Consider the following 19,625-nt stretch of genomic DNA (forward strand, 5'->3'; position numbering starts at 1 on the left):
GATCCAGGAAACTAAAGCCCTCCCTCCTGCACCAACTCTTTAGCCACGCATTCATCTGCTCTATCCTCCTATTCCTATACTCACTAGCACGTGGCACCAGGAGTAATCCAGAGATTACAACCTTTGAGGTCCTGCTCCCTAAATTCTTGCTGCAGGACCTCATCCCTCTTCCTACCCATGTCATTGGTCCCAATGTGAACCACGACCTCTGACTGTTCACGCTCCCCCTTCAGAATGCCCTGCAGCCGTTCAGTGACATCCTTGACCCTGGCACCAGGGAGGCAACAAACCATCCTGGAGTCACGTCTATGGCCACAGAAATGCCTATCTGTTCCCCTTATGATAGAATCCCCTACCACTATTGCTCTCCCACTCTTTTTCCTCCCTTCCTGAGCAGCAGAAGCACCCCTGGTGCCAGGAAGTTGGCTGCTGCTGCCTTCCTCTGGTAAGTCATCCCCCTCAACAGTATCCAAATCGGTGTACCTGTTTGAGAGGGGGATGTCCACAGGGGACCCCTGCACTACCTGCCTGCTTCTACTGCTCCGCCTGATGGTCACCCATTTCCCTTCTGCCTGTGCAGCCCTTACCTGCGGTGTGACCAACTCACTAAACGTGCTACTCATGACCCTCACAGCATCGTGAATGCTCCAAATCTCCTCTAGCACTCAGAGGGTTAAGAGTTCCAGTCAAGAACAGTAAACTCTGACTGAAAATCCATTGAGTAATAAAACAATAAATACCTCTGAAGATGGAGTATGAGTCCTACCCTCTGAGCGTAAACTGTCTGAATTTCTGTCTGGATTGTTTTGAGACATCTGAACTCGAAAGTGTTGCTACTTGTTTGGAAAAAAAACTTTTGATTGGAAACTTTGCAATAAGTGATCTTGACAAATGGGAGATTTAGTCTCGTCAGTGTAAAAGGTAATTTATTAAATCGTGTGATTGGGAGTAAGGGGGCAGGGCAGCTATGTTGCTCTTGGCTACGGTAGTTAACCAATCAACTTTATTGTCCACGTTAATAACCTAGAGCAAACAGACATAATTACAAAGGTTGGAACATAATCAGACACAGATACCTTATCAATGTTTGATTCAAAAGAGCAGAATAATCTGCGGTATTTGGAAAAGCCAATACATTAGATGCCCTCAAATTGCTAAAGGCACAGTTGGTTACTGCACTCAGTGGCTCAGTGGCTAATTGCACCGCCTCTATTGGACTGAGTCATACAGACCAGTAAGGTTTCAGGCTCGAAGGCTCATCAATGCGGAATTTTAGCTGGGGCGTGGTGTCCCTAGGTTGGAAGTAGAAAAATTGGCCCGCATTCCTTGTTCTTGATTGCTCTACAGTGATGTCGTGGATGAAAGTCAGGTGAGAGTAGGATTGATCAAATAGGCCACTGACATTTGATGTTGGAGCTCGCACATGAGGAAAAGTCATGTGGATGACATTGGAGGGCCATAGGACTATATTTTAGCATGAGTAACCACCTTCAGTAGAGCAATGGAGAAGTTGGAAGAGTGGAACTGTAGTAGAAAAAAAAATAGTATCTAGACATTAAGGATAATCTGTAATAACCTTGTTCTGAACCCCAAGATTACAATTAAAGTCAACTAGAAATTTAAATACTTCACGCAAATACAAATTAGGCAAAATATGAGGCGCCATGGAAATCTAAAAATCTCAGTCATATTACATCAGAGCCCACCGATGAACTCTGACCAGGGGTGAGGTTCCCTTTGGTCACTGTGTTAGTGCACTCCCAACCTGGTGGGAAGATTCCCTCTGATCACTACTTCAAGCAAACTTGTAAAAAAAAGTTTGCCATTGCGTAAAAGCAGTGATGAGAAGGAATTCTTCCCGCTACGGTTACAATGCCGCTCGCACACAGGAACTCCTCCTACCTTATTATGAGTATATTTCAATAAATTAACTGGCAACTGATTTGACCCAACACTTTGGGACTACGTGCAGAGTATGCTTCAATTATCTGCCCTTTGTAACACAGCTCAACTTTATGGCAGGTTATAAAGAAAGCAATGAGAATTGCATAGGTGTATGAAGAACTGCTCAGCCTGAAAGCCATTAGCACCCCAGGTGTGAAAACAGTTGGTAAAAACCATAATTGCCTAGCTTATACATCTCTTTTATGATTCATTTTGTTTACAAAGTCTCAAGATAAATACACATTTGATCCACCTCAGGGTATCCATCCTGAAGAATCTGTGGTCTTCCTATTCTGGCATCCAATTGTTTCATAAATGATTTAGCCTTTTTGCCTCTACTGTTCTACCCAGAAGTCTGTTTCACATGTTGATCACTCTTTCACTGAATAAGAACGTCCTGACATCAGTTTGCCTTTTACTAGATTGAACCTGTGTTCCCTTTTCCCATTTCACAGTCTAATTTGAAGTAATGCTCTGGTTTTGCCTTTCTATACTGTTTATGATTTTATATACCTCTACTAGCTGAAGTGCCCGGCGGTGCCGAGGCTTTTTCGAGGGCATGTTGTTGTTGGAAGAGAGAGAGCGAGCGACTGGGGGGGAAGAGAGAGAGCGACTGGGGGGAAGAGAGAGGGCGACTGGGGGAAGAGAGGGAGGGGAGGGGTGGGGGGAAGAGAGGGAGGGGAGGGGAGGGAGGGGAGGGGGAGGGGAAGGGAGGGCGGGGAGGGGAGGGGGGAGGGGGAGGGGGGAGGGGGGAGGGGGAGGGCGGGGGCGGGGAAGGGAGGGAGGGGAGGGAGGGGAAGGGAGGGAGGGAGGGCGGGAGGGGGGGAGGGAGGGCGGGGGAGGGGAGGGGGGATGGAGGGCGGAGGGGAGGGAGGGCGGCGGGCGCCCCCCCCCGAGGGTCGCGGCCCCGAGGGTCGCGCCCCCCCCGGAGGTGAAGACCGCCGATTGCGCGCGCAGCAGGAGCTGAGACGCGGCGTCTCTCTCGGCCGGCGGGCCCGGTTGCCAGGGCAACCGTGACGCTTACCAAGCCAGAGAGAGAGACGCCGCGTCTCAGCTGCTCCTGCTGCGCGCGCGGCCCCCCCCCCCCCTCCCCCCGAGGTGAAGACCGCCGATTGCGCCCGTTGCCAGGGTAACGCTGGACGCTCAGCAAGCCCCGGCAGAGAGAGACGTCTCAGCTCCTGCTGCGCGCGCACCCTAGCGGCGCTGGGCTGAGGCTCGGCCCTCCAGCCTTCGAGTGGGGCCGGGAGGTGCCTAGCTCGGGCGTGGGTGCGGAGGAGACGCCGAGGCTTCTAGGCCTACCTGGAAAAACGGGGAAAGGTAGGAAAATTAATGAGATTAGATAAGTTAATTACTTTCTAAATCATTTTTTTAAAAAACAATATGTGTTTTAAAAGCAACGTTTTTTTTTAAGACGCAGAAAGCGGGAAAAAGAAAGGAAAAGTTTGGAATCAAGATGGCAGCGACTCACCTCGGTTCAGAACGATAAAGCCCGGCCACACGCGCACCGATTGGCCCGGCAGCACACGCCAGCAACCCGGCGTACGATTGGTCGAGCTCGAGGTCACTCTGTCGCTAATGAGCGGATAATGAGATGCTAATGAGCGGAATGTTGAAGGTTTTTGGGATACCGCGGGCGCAATTTTAGCCCGGCCGAAACGTAAATACGCTTAAAACCGTCTCGGAAGCGTAAGCTTTCTTTGGAGGTAACGCGCGCATAGGTACGCCCTGTAACTTTCGAGTGCATACCCGCAACGCACACGCGATGACAGACAGATAGACAGATAGACAGAATGACAGAAGTACCGATTTATATATATAGATAAGGTGTCCACCGTCATGACCTTTCAAGGATAAAGAAATCCACATTTCTCGATTCTTTCCTTTGTCACTATGGATTGGGTTTGGGTTTGTGTCTCTGCTCTGCACTACTTCCAGTCCATGAATGTTTCCCTTGTGTCTAAGTGACCAGAACTGGACACAGTAGTCACTTCTGACCAGAGAGCTGCACAGTTCGAGTGTGACTTCTTCAGACTTGGATTCTACTGTTTTGATTATATAGTTTGACATTCTATTTCCTTTGTTGATTGTTACTCCACAGTGATTGGACACTGTTGTTACTCCACAGTGAAAGTTAGGCTGAAATGCCTAACTTTCTTTCAACTTCATCCTTTGCGATCACCCATTTTTTCCTTCCTATGTGCAGTACTTTACACATATCCATATTAAGTGTCATCTGCCATTTTTCCACCTATTTATGCATTTTATCAAATTTATTTTGTAGTTCCTGAGCTACCTCCTCAGAATGAATTTCCCCTCATAGTCTGATATCCTCTACAAACTTTACTAATTTACATTGAGTTTCTGAATTCAAGTCATTGATGTAGATTCTAAATATCAGTGGTCCCAACACCAATCCACACAGTACTCCCCACAATATACTCCTGTCAATGCTTTCTATCCTTGAATCAATTTCTTGCCCATTCCCAAGATTTACCTGAATTCCTACCACTTTGATCTTAACTTGTAGCCTTTTCTGCTGAGCTTTGTCCGATGCCTTTTAAAAGTACACCATGTTGCTGTGGGTTCCATACTTTACTCGGGATGTCAGTTCCTCAAAGATGTCAAGGAGGTTGATTAACTTCCTTTTCTAAATCCATATGTTGGCTGCTATTTACTAGGTTACTACCAAATAATTCTAAACTTTACATCTGATAATCAACTCCATTATTTTACCCAGTACTGAAGTCTGTAGTTGCCTGCATCTGATTTGTCACCCTTTTTTAAAATGGGCATTATGTTAGCCTGCTTCCAATCTATTGGGCTTCCCTGATTACACAGTCTAGGCTGACAGTTCAGTGCAGTACTGAGGGAGTGCTGCATGGTCAGAGTGATGTCTTTTGGATGAGACATTAAAATGAGGCCTGGAATAAAACCATAGCTGCAGAATGTAAAACATAAGGAATTCTTTCAGGACTATAGCAGTAAGAGTGCAGTCAACTCCTTCATAATGACTGTCAATCCCTCACAAATCTCCTTCCTTCGCACCCTGGCTCCATGTTAAATACTATCTATTCTTCAGGATTTATTTGTTCTGAGCTCTTTTAGTATGTCAAGGACTTCCATCCGATTTATAATCAAAGTAGTTAATTCTACTTGGGTTATTACCACTTAGTGAGGGTATGTTGTGACGTAATAAAGACTCACGACGCACTTTGTTGTACATAAAGCAAGGCTTTAATCGACTTGTAACAAAACATGGAGGTCTAGTTAGTAGTCACTAGCTTCCTGTTTCCAGACTGTCTCTGGCCAAGCTGGGCCCACGCCCGAGTATTTATACTCCTCGGGCGGCGCCCTCAGCTGGCCGTTCAGTAGTACTTCCTGAGTTACTTCTTGTAGAAGTTGCGATTTATGACATGTTGCTCATGTCTTCAGTGATTACTTGGAGTTATCATTCTGAATATTAACTAGTGGTCTTTCGTGGTTTCAGCCCTGTTTATATCTTTTAGGGTCCTCACCTTTCCTTGACTGCTCTCTTACTGCTGTCCCCGAGCCAAGGATGGGAAAAGCTAGTCAGGGGTTCCCACTACTGAGCACTATCCAGTGACTCCTACTGGAAAGTGTGCAGGTGTGGATGTCGGGTGAGGCTAGGTATACACATGAAAAGTGGATAATTGGCCACGGTACTGGAGGGTGGTCACTGGCCGGGGAACTGTACCTCAGCATGTGTCCGTAGAGGAGAAGAGAAAGCTAGAGGGACAAAAACAAACATGCAACAGGAGATTTTCGCCCAGGGCTGCCTCGCTAACATTATATTACTAGCAGAGCTCCTGTGGTTTTGCTCACTGTAAGGCGGAGGATGAACTGTTTTACAACAATAGAGATGGTATCAAAGTGTGAAGGGGAAAGTGTTACAGGAATTAAGTGTGACACTTGCAAGAAGTGCGTGCAATACGCAAGGATGGTCAATATATTACAGATATAGGCCCCGATCCCAGAGTTTATGGGGCAAGCGTGTGTCTCTAACGCCTGCCTGCCCATGTAGCGGGGCAATCTAGAGTCTGCCTACCATTGGGGGAGATTGCCCGGGCATCCCCCAACAGAACACAGCCATGTCCTCCTCCACCCCTTATGTAATCAAGAAATGTAAAAAAAATGTCTCCATCTTCAGAGGGTCCAGGTTGTTTGCCTGGCCTGGATCCCTCCTCAGGTGGGGCCCACTTAAACCCGTCTGGAGGCTGGTATGCCTCATCTCTTTTGGGGTACCAGCCTCCAGTCTTACACCAGGTCCTGACTGAACTGAGCAAACAGAAACTCCCAGCTAGGGAGTCCTTGCCCATGTCCCTACCCCACTGATGACAAACCAGGTTCCTGCCATTTTCCGGGAGGTTCCGCCGCTCTCACACTGGAGGAAATTTGGGGCCATATTATATTATACTAATTCACCGCCTCATTCCCACTCAGACCTCACTGTACTTGGGCTCTTGCATTGTTCCACGGAAGCTCAGCGTAAGCTCGAGGAACAGCACCTCATCTTCCGATTAGGCACTTTACAGCCTTCCGGACTCAATATCGAGTTCAACAATTTCAGATCATAACCTCGGCCCCTATTACATTTTTACTTATATTTTTTATCCACACCTTTGTTTTGGCTTTTCCCCCCCCACTTTCTTTTTTTTCTCTCCCACATGGCAGCTGTCTCCCATTCTGCCAGCACATTTCACACCTAATCTAGAGCTGTCTTTTGTCTCCACTAGTCCTATCACCATCTCGTCTCATTTTGAATACCTCTTACTGTCTCTTCATTTCTCTTTTGTTCTCTCCCAGCCTGGCCTTTCAATCTATTTCATTTCCTGTGCCTTTCCAGTCTTGACAAAGAGTTCGACTCAAAACGTTGACTCTATTTCTCTCTCCACAGATGTTGCCTGGCCTGCTGAGTTTTTCCAGCATTTTCTGTTGTTATTATATTATACTAACTGCGTTCACATTAAAATTACAGGAACGTTCATTCAGATCCTATCGAGCAACGTTAAAACATTCAAATCAACTTAAAAAGGTTGGAAAAAGTGTAAAACAAATCTATAAAAATATGTCGACCACATTATGTATTCCCCGCTTACCGGTGGTAATGTAGTGACCTGAATGTCTGGGTCTGTGACCTCCAGCCCACCAGAGTTCTGTAGTAGGAAAAGACACCAATTAGACAAGTCCTGAACAAAGAAACCGTTAGCGTATCTCCCCATGGTAACTGCCGCAACAAAGGTTTGCGAGTCCGACGACAATAACTCCGTTCATGGCTCCAGCCCAAGTGGTTATTACTAATAACAAACTTTATTTAAAATAACAACAGAAAATGCTGGAAAAACTCAGCAGGTCAGGCAACATCTGTGGCGAGAAATTTGAGTTGACGTTTCGGGTCAAAACCCTTCTTCAAAACTGGAAAGAAAAGAAAATAGATCGAAGGCAAGGCTGCGATCGAACAAAAGAGACAATAAAAGGTATTCGAAGCCAGACGAGATGGTAATAGGCCCGTGGAGACAAAAGGCAGCTGAGATTAGGTGTGAAGTGTACTGGCAGGTAAGAGACAGCTGCCAGGTGAGAGAAAGAAACAAAAGGAAAGGGGGGGGGGGGGTGGAAAGGAGGACCCAAAACAAAGGGGTGGAAAAAATATAAGTAAAAAAGTAATAGGGGCCGAGGTTATGATCTGAAATTGTTGAGCATCTGCAGTATTTTGCTATCGTACAAGCTTTATTTACATTGATTACAGGAAACTCTTTGGTATCCGGCACCAGCGGGACTGGCATGTTGCCGGTTGATCAAAAATTCCGGATGACGGAGAGGGTTATCTACCAAGGCTATTTTTAACAAAGAAAAATAAAAAAATTAAGAAATGCAGTATACAGTAATTGGGTACTCACCTACAGAATGTTGTGTTAAATGGATGGTGGAAGATGCTTGATTAAGTACAGTACTGCCAGTTGAGGGTAATGCAATGCAATGACTACCAGCAGCGTGGGAGACACACAGTACCCCTGTAAAATGGCAGATCAGAAGAGACTACCGGCAGCGCGGGAGAGTCAGACTCCTGTTATTGAGGTGTTCCGACTTCCGACAGCACCAAAAAGCCGAGTAGTGGCAGTTTGGAGAACTACCCCCACTGACTAACTCGGCCACCGCGGGAGACTCAGACTCGGCAACGTGCTGTTTTCAGAGTGAGAATTTTGCCATTTAAACGAGAGTTTCCTGTAATAACAATATTAAGTTTTATATAACTGTTCTATGGTATTATATTAAATGACAAAATGACAAAATGACATGCAAATAATACAACCCAGTTCCCGGGCCCAGAGTGGTCGCTTTTCGCCTCTCTAAGCTGCCTGCGTGGCTGTACCTTGTCGCTGTCGGTGATGGGTGCGCCTCATTGCTAGCTGAGCAAGGAAAGCGATGGGAGGAAAACTCCAATACAGCTGAAAACAAGCTGCTTTAAAATGTGTTTGTCCCTAAACCTCCCCGCCTCTCCGCCTCCCTCTCCTCCTTTAAGACGCTCCTTAAAACCTACTTCTTTGACCAAGCTTTTGGTCATCTGCCCTAATATCTCCTTATGTGGCTCGGTGGCTAATTTTGTTTGATACCATTCCTGTGAAGCGCCTTGGGACGTTTTACTATGTTAAAGGCGCTATAGAAATACAGGTTGTTGTTACTATTGTCTACGTGACTGTAGGCGACCCACCAGTCCTTAGCTGAGAGTTGGAAAGTCTCCACACCGATCCGTTAAACCGAGGCCCCGTCTGCTCTCTCAGGTGGACGTAAAAGATCCCATGGCACTATTTTGAAGAAGAGCAGGGGAGTTATCCCTGGTGTCCGGGCCAATATTTATCCCTCAACTAACATAACATAAACAGATTATCTGGTCATTATCACATTGCTGTTTGTGGGAGCTTGCTGTGCGCAAATTGGCTGCCGCGTTTCCCACATTACAACAGTGACCACTTTTTTTTTTTAAAGTACTTCTTTGGCTGTAAAGTGCTTTGGGATGTCCGGTGGTCATGAAAGGCGCTACATAAATGCAAGTCTTTCTTTTTTTTTGAGCTGAATGCTATATGGATGGCCTGAGGTGGCTCTTCCTTTGATTGCCTCTGTTGCTAGGGAAATTTGTCTCAGCACCACCTCCCCCGGTGGCATAGCCGAGATCAGGAACTGCCCTTAGAGATAAACAGGTATGCCAATGTCCCATGGAACTGGGCGACCAGCCATATCTAACGTTTTATTTGTAATGAGTGTATACTTCTGTGGGGGTTGTTTCAAAGCTCAGTTATTGACAGACAGGTGGTTCACCAGTTAAAAATAAAGCCAAGTGATGCCCTTCATAACATTCTTCAATTGTGAAATACTTGCTTTTGTTTAAGTAGCGAGTTAAAGTGTTTTTTAGTGCTGGTTAGGGTGAATGATAGAGAATGGGACAAATAGTGTCAGCAACAAGCACTTTGAGGTTAGGTATAGCCCCCAGGCCAGAGGCACAGCTAAGGTCCTTCAGCTCTGCTGGGATTAACGTGAACCTTAACCCCAACCTCAGAAGGGGCTACTTGCACAACCGCACCAGAGTGAATCGTCCTTCTCCTACACCATTCTGGTGTCATTTCCACTGCCAGTCCTGTGCCAACTATTGTCAAAGAGGAGACTTTCACTCAACCATTCTGGAATGAAGTCAAGATCCAGAGCTGGAGAGATAGTGTTTACATAACTGTAAGATCACAAAGATAAGTTCAGATGAAGAAATTGTGCTCTCTTGAACGGCCACCTGGGCATAACCCTCTGTATCACCCAGACCCAAAAATTCTGCAATTCGTACCTCAGACTCATCTTCATCGTCACCTTCATTGACCATGCTCTCATCACACTTCATGTATTCCGACTTCTCCGCATCCTCAGGATTTGGTGTGATGGTCAAACGCTGAATGGCTCCCTTAAAAAAAAACATGACATTGGAGGCAGGTCAGACAAGCAGGGATGAAGTATGCAGACAAAGTTTGATCTTGTGTTTGGCTACAGAGGAGCTGGCATTCGGGTCCCTTGAATGTGAAGTCAGAATTTTAATAATCTCATTGGTGAAGGAGGAAGCAGCTGTGCTCCAGCCTGCGAGGGATATTTATGCATGGACTGGACTGTCAAGGGAGACAGTGGGGACCGAGTCCCTTAGCAAATTCAAGAGAAAGTTGGATAGGTACCTGCTTAAAATCGGAAAGCGGGGTATGGGAGACATGGTGGGATAGACACTCGGACTGACCAGGTGGATCTCCAGTCCTGTTCATTCAAACCAAAACATGACAATGAAGGAGTTATAAGAAGACAAAAAAGGGAGGAATTTACCTTTCAGCAATCTGTTGTTTAACCACAATGACTGTTCTTAAGAAGGATAATTTTATTTATGTTTTTTATTAGTACTCACTAATATTTGCCAAATGTTTTGTGCTTCAGATCTCTGCTATGGACACTATTGAAAAATAAATCAGCTCCATGAAAATCCAAAATCGTATCATCGAGACTGTGCTTATTTTCTAAATTTGTATTGTGTTAGACATTCTGTCGCTGTTAAGGAAAAGGGTTTAAAAAATGTGAAACATTGATTGCATGTTGGGACCAACCTTGAATGTCCCAGTAATATATTATTACTGCTCCACATCACCACAAGAAGATACAAGGTGTCCTAAATATTTCCTAGAATTTCATTTTGCATTTCTTGAAAGTCTAAACATAGAGATATGAAGTCTTTTGTTTTTGTCTCCTTGGCTATGTTGTAGTTTCCAATAGTTAAACCTTTTATTTTGATTTCATGTTGTCTGCAAAGCTGTACTTAGATAGAACAAAAAGTTCAGAAGGAATTGTAACACAGTAATGGAGACAGCTGCTATTGTTACTACTGTCATCCTAGTTGCAAACTGAATTGCTTTCTCAATCTTCAAAATTTGATGTAAAATCCAACTTAATGAGCTAAGTAACTGGTATTACACTTGCTTCACACTTCCAGTGTCATTAGTTACAATCTCGGTGTTACCCGATAGTCCAATCTACCAGAAAACATGAGTTCCAGCATTGCCCGACACTCCAGTCCCCCAACTATACATGCAGTGATTCTGAGACCCAGCATTGTTGACATGCCAATCCCTTAGTCAAGTGGGTAACAGACACCATTCTAACATTACCTGACACCCCTGATGCTCAGTCACAGTTACTATGAATCTGGGTTCCAGCCCTTTCTTACAAGTCAATCCTCCAGTCCTTTGTGTAATGAGTTTCGTCAGTTCTAAGCTGAATTACTTTATGGGACACCTTGCGAAACAAGGGTGTTCATGGAGGGCACACCAATAGTCTACTTCATTGTGGAACAATTGTACACAGACATTGTTCTCTGTAAAAGAGGGTTTAAAATTTCTAAAATAAGACTGACACCATTTTGCAAAATTGCCATCATAAAGATTTTAAAATATATTTTCTCAATCAAATGGTGCCAGTTGTGCTGCACATTTTGTGAAGCACCCACAAGATTTTGAAGTCCCACATCAGGTTGGCTTTGCACTGAGAAAACACCAGAAAAATCAGGAGCAGACAAAATAATGAAATAAAGTGGACATAGTCTGATAGAAGAGCCACAGTAAACTCATAGGGGATCATTTTAACTTTGGGTGATGGTGTAAAAAAGTGCGACATCAAATTGGCCGCCTGTTATACACCACGTCCGATTTTCCTTTCCATTGATGTCAATGGAAGGAAAAATCAGGCGGGCAAATAATGGGCGGTCAAGTTAAAATTACCCCCATAGCTTCCGGACAATTCTGCAGTCGGGTCCCTGAAAGCAACATTGCAAAGGACTTGTGATTTAAAACCATTCCCAGCTAACCAAAAAACCTCCTTTATATGTCTCTTGACTATTACTTCATTTGTGTGCTTGTTGCTCTTCACTATGAAAGAGGTAATGTTTTCACTCTGCAGCTAATGACGTCATTAAGCACTCCTATCCCGGTTATCTCCGACGTGAGCAATGGAGATGGATTCTTGTTGCTGAGATCCCCTTCCAGTGTTGTGATCACATAACCCATTGCTCCCACATGCTCAATCCTTTTTAGGCTCCCTAAGCAAGATATTTTCACTGAAGTCACAGGATTTGAAGGTAGTGGAATTATGTCTCCTAGCAGCTGGATTGAGAGATTATGACGGTTAAATTAATTTAATCTAGGATCCTTAATAAGCAATCTTTTGAACTACAGTATCCATCTCTCTAACATGAGACCTTCAAACAAGTTAAATTACATTGAAGAATTACATTGCTGCATAGCTAACCCCCCTAGATTGTGTAGACTATGCCTATATTCCCTAGCGTTTAGAAGAATGAGGGGTGATCTCATTGAAACATATAAAATTCCTAAGGGGCTTGACAGGGTAGATGTTGAGAGGAAGTTTCCCCTGGCTGGGGAGTGTAGAACTAGGGTCACAGTCTCAGAATAAGGGGTCGGCCATTTAGGACTGAGAAGAGGAGACATTTCTTCACTCAAAGGGTTGTGAATCTTTGGAATTCTCTACTCCAGAGGGCTGTGGATGCTCAGTCGTTGAGTATATTCTAGGCTACCCATACATCCCCATTTTCCGGGGACAGTCCCCGGATGAGGTACTGTGTCCCCGGTCAAAACTCGTCCCTGAATAGACTAGAGCCATATTCATTGGAATATATGCATTTCATACCGTTAGACAGAATCACAGTTTCAGGTCGATGGACTGAACAGTGTTATGTATTATTTATAAACAGTGTCTGAATGCGCTTCAATAGTCTGATGTCACATCCGCGGTAATTATGTGTGCATTTGTTTTGTATTTGTAGTGTATCTGTGCAACTGTTAAAATTTTGCCTCGCTATGCTGCGCAACCTACATTTTCCGCCCTGGCTACTTTGAAGTGCTCCCACCCTGTGTGTCCCCAGATTTGTTTTAGGAAATACAGTCACCCTAGTATATTCGAGACAGAGATCAATAGATTTTTGGATACTAGGGGAACCAAGGGATATGGGGATAGTGCAGGAAAGTGGAAGATAGAAGGTCAGCTACAATCTTATTGAATGGCGGAGTAGGCTCGAAGGGCTGCATGGTCTATTCCTGCTCATATTTATTATGTTCTACACTTTCAAAACTTTAAACTAGAGCTGAAAGACAAACCAACTCTATCTATACATAAGGAGAACTCACAGTGTACTTGTCCTGGTCTGCTTTTCTAGCATTAGTGATGAATATTTTAGAGTCTGCCTCAAATTCCAGAGGCTCAGATGACCTTTTGAATTTCAGCCGCTGGGGCCTTTGACACTGTTGGTGCAGAGTCACCATGTTCCCCTCGACACTGAGCCCAAAACTTGTCCATCGTTTGATCCTGGCTGGGACGTTGAAGGAAATCGCTTTTTTGGAAACTTCAGAGTAAGGTGGCGTGTAGTAAAACTCGAATGTCTGGATGCCGTCCTCCACTGGGGACAGCTTAACCCCGAGGGAAATGACCTCCTCAGCAGAATCCATGACAGCAAAGATCACCCCACCATTCTTATTGGTTTGTTTCAGAGTTGCTAGGACAGAAAAATCTTGGTAAAATGGTTCTGGAAAGAGGGTTCGAGTTGGGTATGCTGTGGGGGTGAAGCCGGTGTGAAAATCAAACCCAGTTCCTCCAACCAATCCTTCAACCGTGGACACATATGGAGACTCTTCTGAAACCAGATGGAGCAGATTGATGTCCTGCTGTGGTCCAATGTCTGGAAGACAAACATGCCATTTAGTGTTGGCCCAGGGAATGAAGCAGATTTTGTGCTTATTGCCCCTAGCAATGTAACTCAGTACAGTAAAAGCAGAAGAATAAGAGGTGAGGCAGACGAGTGAATTAGCACCAAGCACAATGTTCTGGTTTTAAGTGAATGTGGACTAAACAGACCACCTGATAATTTCAATTTGTAAAAAAACCCACTATTGCCTGTACCGTGGCTATTTTATTTACTTATCCTTCCTCTTCCTATAGTTTTTATAGAAACTTCAGGCAATAGCAAACACACACTTCTTTCTTCATTGGCTGCAGTTAGAAAAATAAACTGTCCCGACTTACCTGGTTGCCGTGGCAATAGAACCCCAATGTTGTGTTGACCTTGCGAGCTGCCGCCAGGTTCGTTGGTTCCATTTCTGACCAGCAACTGATGTAGATGTAAATGGGCATGTTTGGTCCCGCTCCCCCCACCTCACTGCCCACCCCCCTGGCCCTCCCCCCTTAGGGCCTATGTAGCTGAAGGCACGGCCACCAATGGCAAGGCTGACATTTATTACCCATCCCTAGTTGCCCTGACAACTGAAGTCAGTTAAGAGTCAACCATGTTGGTGTGGGACTGAAGTCACATATAGGCCAGACCGAGTAAGGGCAGCAGGTTTTTCAAAAAACTGTAAAAGCCTATCTGGATAATGTGAAGATTTAGGATTTTAAATGTTAGGTTTCTTTTAAGTGCACAGTCATAAGACAGGGCTATATACTGAAGTGCACCAGAGGTGTTGTGGCTACTCCCAGCCAACGACCTTGTGTAAGGAGATAAATGCAGACTTTGATGTTTGGTTTTCTGTTGTGCACACAGAGCAACTTCTTTTATCATAAGATGAAACCAGATGCATTAGAAAGGCCGACTGACCTCAGAGTAAAAGGAACACTAAAGGGAAAGGTCAGAACGCTTATTGGTGAGCCATTCTCTGAGTATCTGCCAGTTCCTTATGGTAAAAATTATATGTTTTTGCGTATCTGTGGGCGCATTAACACTGCAACAATACCATTGGTACAAAGCGATTTAGCTTTGCACCACCACTATCGTCGTAGTGTTAATCCAGATTCAAGGCTCAACCTGATTCCAGAACAAGGCAGAGTAAGATTCCGTGGAGGAAGGGTTCCAGAAATGTCTGGCCAGCCTATCAGGATAATTACAATCATTAGCCCGTTCCTCTGTTGGATTTTCAAAGTGTTGGCTACCAACTGGATTCTTAGTCCAACTTTCGTGCTCAGCTGAGTGAAGAAATAAGGCAAGAGTCCTCATTACGCCAGTTTTCAAGACGGAAAACTGGGGCAAAAAGTACCGGTTTCGGGGCGCAATGTCCTCTGCCCAATCTAAGCCTGCACTATGGGCGCCGTCGTATTGGTAAAGGCGGCTTTGCAGTCACCCTGTGTGGCTACCTAAAACAGGCATTGGCCCCTTACAATTATACTGCATTGTAAATATACAAAAAACACACAAGAAAAAATAAACCAGCACACACTTAACCAACAGAAATACCAACAACTAAAGCCATTCCTGTGCGTGCTCCATCTCTGCCTTGGAGCATAGGCGCCCATCCTGAACCCCAATACAGTATCACATTAATTTACTTATAGTTATGTTCTCTATGTGCAGCCAGCAAACAAAGAGCAATGACATGTCACAGCAAAACCAATGCATCTGTTGAAAAATGTATATGGGCAGGTGACGGGGAAAACCCAGTTTATTTCATGAAGGAGAAAGTGACCTGATAATTTACAAATAAGGAAGTCACAACTGACTTAAGGAGTTTGTCCTCATGGGCAAGAATTGCTCTGGTCACTGTGTGTTTCGACATCATAACCAAGTTCCTTTTTTACGCATTTCTGATGCGGCTACGTATACTGACTCAATGACTTCTTCCTTCCTTGAGTGGAATTAATTGGCTGTCCCAGGGCATTCCATTTAAGCAGCAGATTATGGGGATGATTTTCTTTAATCAATTTATATGCTTTTCTGTCATTTTCTCTGAGATTATTGCAAGCACCTTGCTATTCTTCATTATGTTATGTGAACTGCCTCTCCACTTTCTGCAGACAGAACCGGCTGCCATCTTGAAAATCCTACTCAATGGCGATGCAGCATTAAATTTACGGAGCCCTTGTGGCATCACTTATTGCTACTTTAACGAGCGAGTCCTAATGCTCGTGCGAATATTCCTTTCTGTGACTCTGTGTGGAAAAAATTGGCAAGTTGGCAAATGTGCCATTGGTCATGGAATGAAAAGATGTCAGATTGTAACCAGCACTGTACTGGTACAAAGTGACAAATGCAGCGATCAGAGAGCAAGAACTACTTTCATCCGCAATCTTACTGGATCATTTGCAATTTTTGCAGAACAATCTAAGACAAAGTTAGTTATTAACATTTTGTCGAGGTACATAAACCCAAGTAGGGTCACCCTCAGCAGTGATCTAACATGCTGTTCCAAGTGGTGATGGCACGAGGCGTACCATATGACCTTCACCACGTTTCACCTGTGCCACCATGAGCACATGCCAAATGGAGACCAACCACCTTCCCACAGAAAGCTGGAGCGGGGTGGGGTGGGGTGGGGGGAAACAAGAAACTATAGGGTTTATAGTACTATCAGTCCTATAATTTTAACAGACCACTTTCATTTGTTCTTTGGTTGCTGGGATAGCATTCTCATGCTTTCTCTAACTGCACAACAGAGAAGGACAGAAATAGTAACGCATTCTAGTTTTGTCGACATCCCATGGTTGGGCAGAGCATGGATGGAGATCCAGAGAAACCCTGGGAGATGTCACTCATTTAAGGTAACAGTAGTCTAGCAGAATATCCTTTGCTACTTGTATATTAAAGGACAGGTATACTAAACTGCGCTTCCATTCGAGGGTCTTTCCAGCAGTCTGAAACACTCATTACACAGTAGAATCTGTGTTGTGACCTTTGTACACCAGCTTATATTGTAACTAAAAACAGAAATGCACTTGCCACCCAGATAAATGCATTTTGACCTCAAGTTAATAATTCCATTGCACCACATTGAATCCCACCCTTAACTCTTTTATCGAATGTGCTGTCCAGCTCCCCTGAAGGTTAGAGTATGGTTCCATGGCAGTCCTACCTTGCCCAAGTGGTCATTCTTTATGTGTAAACCACACCACATGGTACACTTAAGCAGCAGGCTATTTGAGGTCCTCACCTGACACTGACCGTATACACTCCTCCCACAGAGGTCGCTCGATAGTGCTGGGGAAAGGTCGATTTTCGTGTGGGGATACTGCTGACCTCCACTGCCACACCATCTGAGGTAACTCAGGACAAACCAGGGGATTAAACCTGGGACACCATTGGTTTAAGTACCATACCACATGGCGCTGGGGTAACTGTATGACATTGGAAAAGCCAACATTACCTATGTTTTTTAATGCTTAGCACAAGTACAGACAAGCCACCTCCAAATTGCACCTACAGACAGCAGCATGTGTTATAAACTGAATCACTTCAATAGAGAACATATCTGTTTAAGTGAATTTTGCTGTTGTTATCTGAATGGTTAAGTGAGCTGTGGCGTTAAAATTTGCAAGTTGGCCTTTCCATTTAAAGACTTATAAAAGTCCTGATTCCAGCACAATTTTTTCAACAAGCCAGTCGAGTGTTTATCAGGACACAGCAGCGCCTATAAACAGAAAACATAAAGTAAATTCAAGGGGAAATTTCACGATAACAATAAGTTAGTTGACATTAAAGACTCTGAATGAGTCACAATAATAAATCAAGTCTTGAAAGTGCAAGAGGAGGCAAAACTGATAACAGTTCCAGATAGTGTGTCTGGCTAAACAGATTAGGAAGGAAATGAAGACAAAAGAGAGACAGGAAACCAGACTCTATGTCCAAGACCACACAATAAATATGGAGATGGAAAACCATTTGGCCCAGAAAACCTACAGTTCACCCCACCCCACCCCACCATTCCCCATCACAGCATTCTACCGTTGCTTAAATGAATGCAAATACACCCGCTAAAAGTCCATTCCTAGTGTTGATCACTCACTGCGCAAACACGCTTCCTGACATCAGCTAAATTTTACCTTTCACCCTTGGCCCTGATTTTAACTCCGGGTGGATTCCCTGCTCAGGCCCGAGTTAAAATTACAGTCGGGTCTCAATGATGTCATCGGACCACAACATGCATATGTAAAGAAGGACCCCGTTGGCTCCAGGCGTGTGTCCTTGCTGCCTGCTCAGGAGAGCAGGTTAAAATTGCAGATGTTGTGATCATGGCGGCTTTCAGACAGGTGAGAGCCAGGGGTGATTTTAACTGCCCACTCGTCAGGTCTGCTGTACGAATAGGATTAAAATCGCCCATGTCTCCTCACCCTAATGTGAAGATTTACCATGAAGCAGTGCCCCAGGTTCACCTTTCTATACTGTTTAATGTGTTGTGTATTCCAATAAGATCCCTTCTCAGCTGCCTCCTTTAAAAAAACAAGCATGTAGTGTATGTACCTTTAAGGGGAAAACTACTTTTACAGCTCCTGTATACTGTAGTACCGGCAGTGACCACACCTGTATATAAACCCTGAGTAGGGATCTGTACTGTTAGTTTTTAGAGTGCCCTCATCCTGTAAACACCTGTTGATTGTTCATCTGCAGTCTCTGTCTATTTATTGAAGGACACCATACATCAAGATTCACGGATTTAACATTGGCGACGAGTGGATTCAAACCTACCTGCAACTCTGCATCACCTCCCAGGGATTCGCTCCTGGAGAACAGTGAAAGAAGAAGGCCGAGTCCAGAAATACGGGCGTCGACAATCCAGAGAAGATTTGAGCATCGCAGAGGAGGCTGTGGAGAGCTGGGCTTGGTTCTCCAGTCACGACGATCCAGCGCAACGGGCTGGCAACAGGTACGGCACAGGCCCTTCCCAGACAGCAGCGGCTGGAGCTGACCGACGGCACAGAAAAAGGCCGAGCAGCGTCGACGGGGTAAGAGAGAGGGTAAAGCGCACAGGGCGCAGCCGGGGGTTGAAGACCGAGCGGCGTCGACGGAAAAAAAAAAGAGAGGGTAAAGCGCAGCCGGGGTGCAGGACCGAGCGGCGTCAACGAGAGAGGTACGCGCAGAGCGCAGCCAGTGTTCAAGGGCTGAGCAGCATCCACGGGGAAGAAAGGAAGCATGGGAGACGCCATTTGAGCCGCAGCGGAGAAGAAGGGAGAGCGCGGGAGACGCCATTTTTGGAGCTGCAGCGGAGAAGAAGGGAGAGCGTGGGAAGAAAGGAAAGCGCGGGAGACGCCATTTTGAGCCAGCGGAGAAGAAGGGAGAGCATGGGAGACGCCATTTTTAGCCAGTCTAACCACACCCAGGGATGCCGAAGAGTGGCAGTGTCACAGCGTTCGACAATGAAGTCGAAGATTGGGCGACATATGTAGAACGCATAGAAGTGTACTGCGAGTCGAATGAAGTGCCAGATGCCAGGAAAGCACTGGTATTGTTGAATTCCATGGGTGCAAAAACGTATGGCTTACTGCGAAACCTAGTAACCCCAGAGAAGCCAGTGGATAAGGATTTTGGAAGCATAGTGGCAATCCTACAAGACCACTTAAACCCCACACCGCTGCTGATAGCAGAAAGATTTAAGTTTCACAAAAGGAACCAGCATAAAGACGAAAGTAATGCTGAGTATTTAACGGAACTGCGCAAGCTATCGAAACACTGCCAGTTTGGAACGGGACTAGCAAATACTTTAAGGGACAAGTTTGTGTGTGGGCTTCAAAGTGAAGGAACCCAGAAACGGCTTCTATCAGAAAAGGATCTTACGCTGGACAAGGCTTTCAGCATGGCAGTATCACACGAAGCAGCCGTACGGGGC

General features: G+C 45.1%; 1 protein-coding gene across 3 annotated transcripts in view; it reads right to left on the reverse strand.

Annotated features, from left to right (window-relative positions):
* LOC147101237 (uncharacterized) overlaps nucleotides 1–19,625 on the reverse strand; it is a 181,387-nt gene that overhangs the window by 134,264 nt on the left and 27,498 nt on the right. For 2 of the 3 annotated variants that reach the window (XM_085966509.1, XM_085966511.1), the window contains exons 2-4: nucleotides 13,173–13,720; nucleotides 9,791–9,904; nucleotides 7,062–7,118 (exon numbers count right to left, since the gene is read on the reverse strand). In XM_085966509.1, the coding sequence (XP_085822635.1) occupies nucleotides 7,062–7,118; nucleotides 9,791–9,904; nucleotides 13,173–13,720 (719 nt within the window). The remainder of the gene's footprint in view (nucleotides 1–7,061; nucleotides 7,119–9,790; nucleotides 9,905–13,172; nucleotides 13,721–19,625) is intronic. The other variant, XM_085966510.1, reaches the window with a different exon arrangement.

This window comes from Somniosus microcephalus, chromosome 24 (assembly GCF_052327205.1).
Source record: "Somniosus microcephalus isolate GS21.2 chromosome 24, FLI_Smic_1.0, whole genome shotgun sequence".
Lineage (NCBI taxonomy): Eukaryota > Metazoa > Chordata > Chondrichthyes > Squaliformes > Somniosidae > Somniosus > Somniosus microcephalus.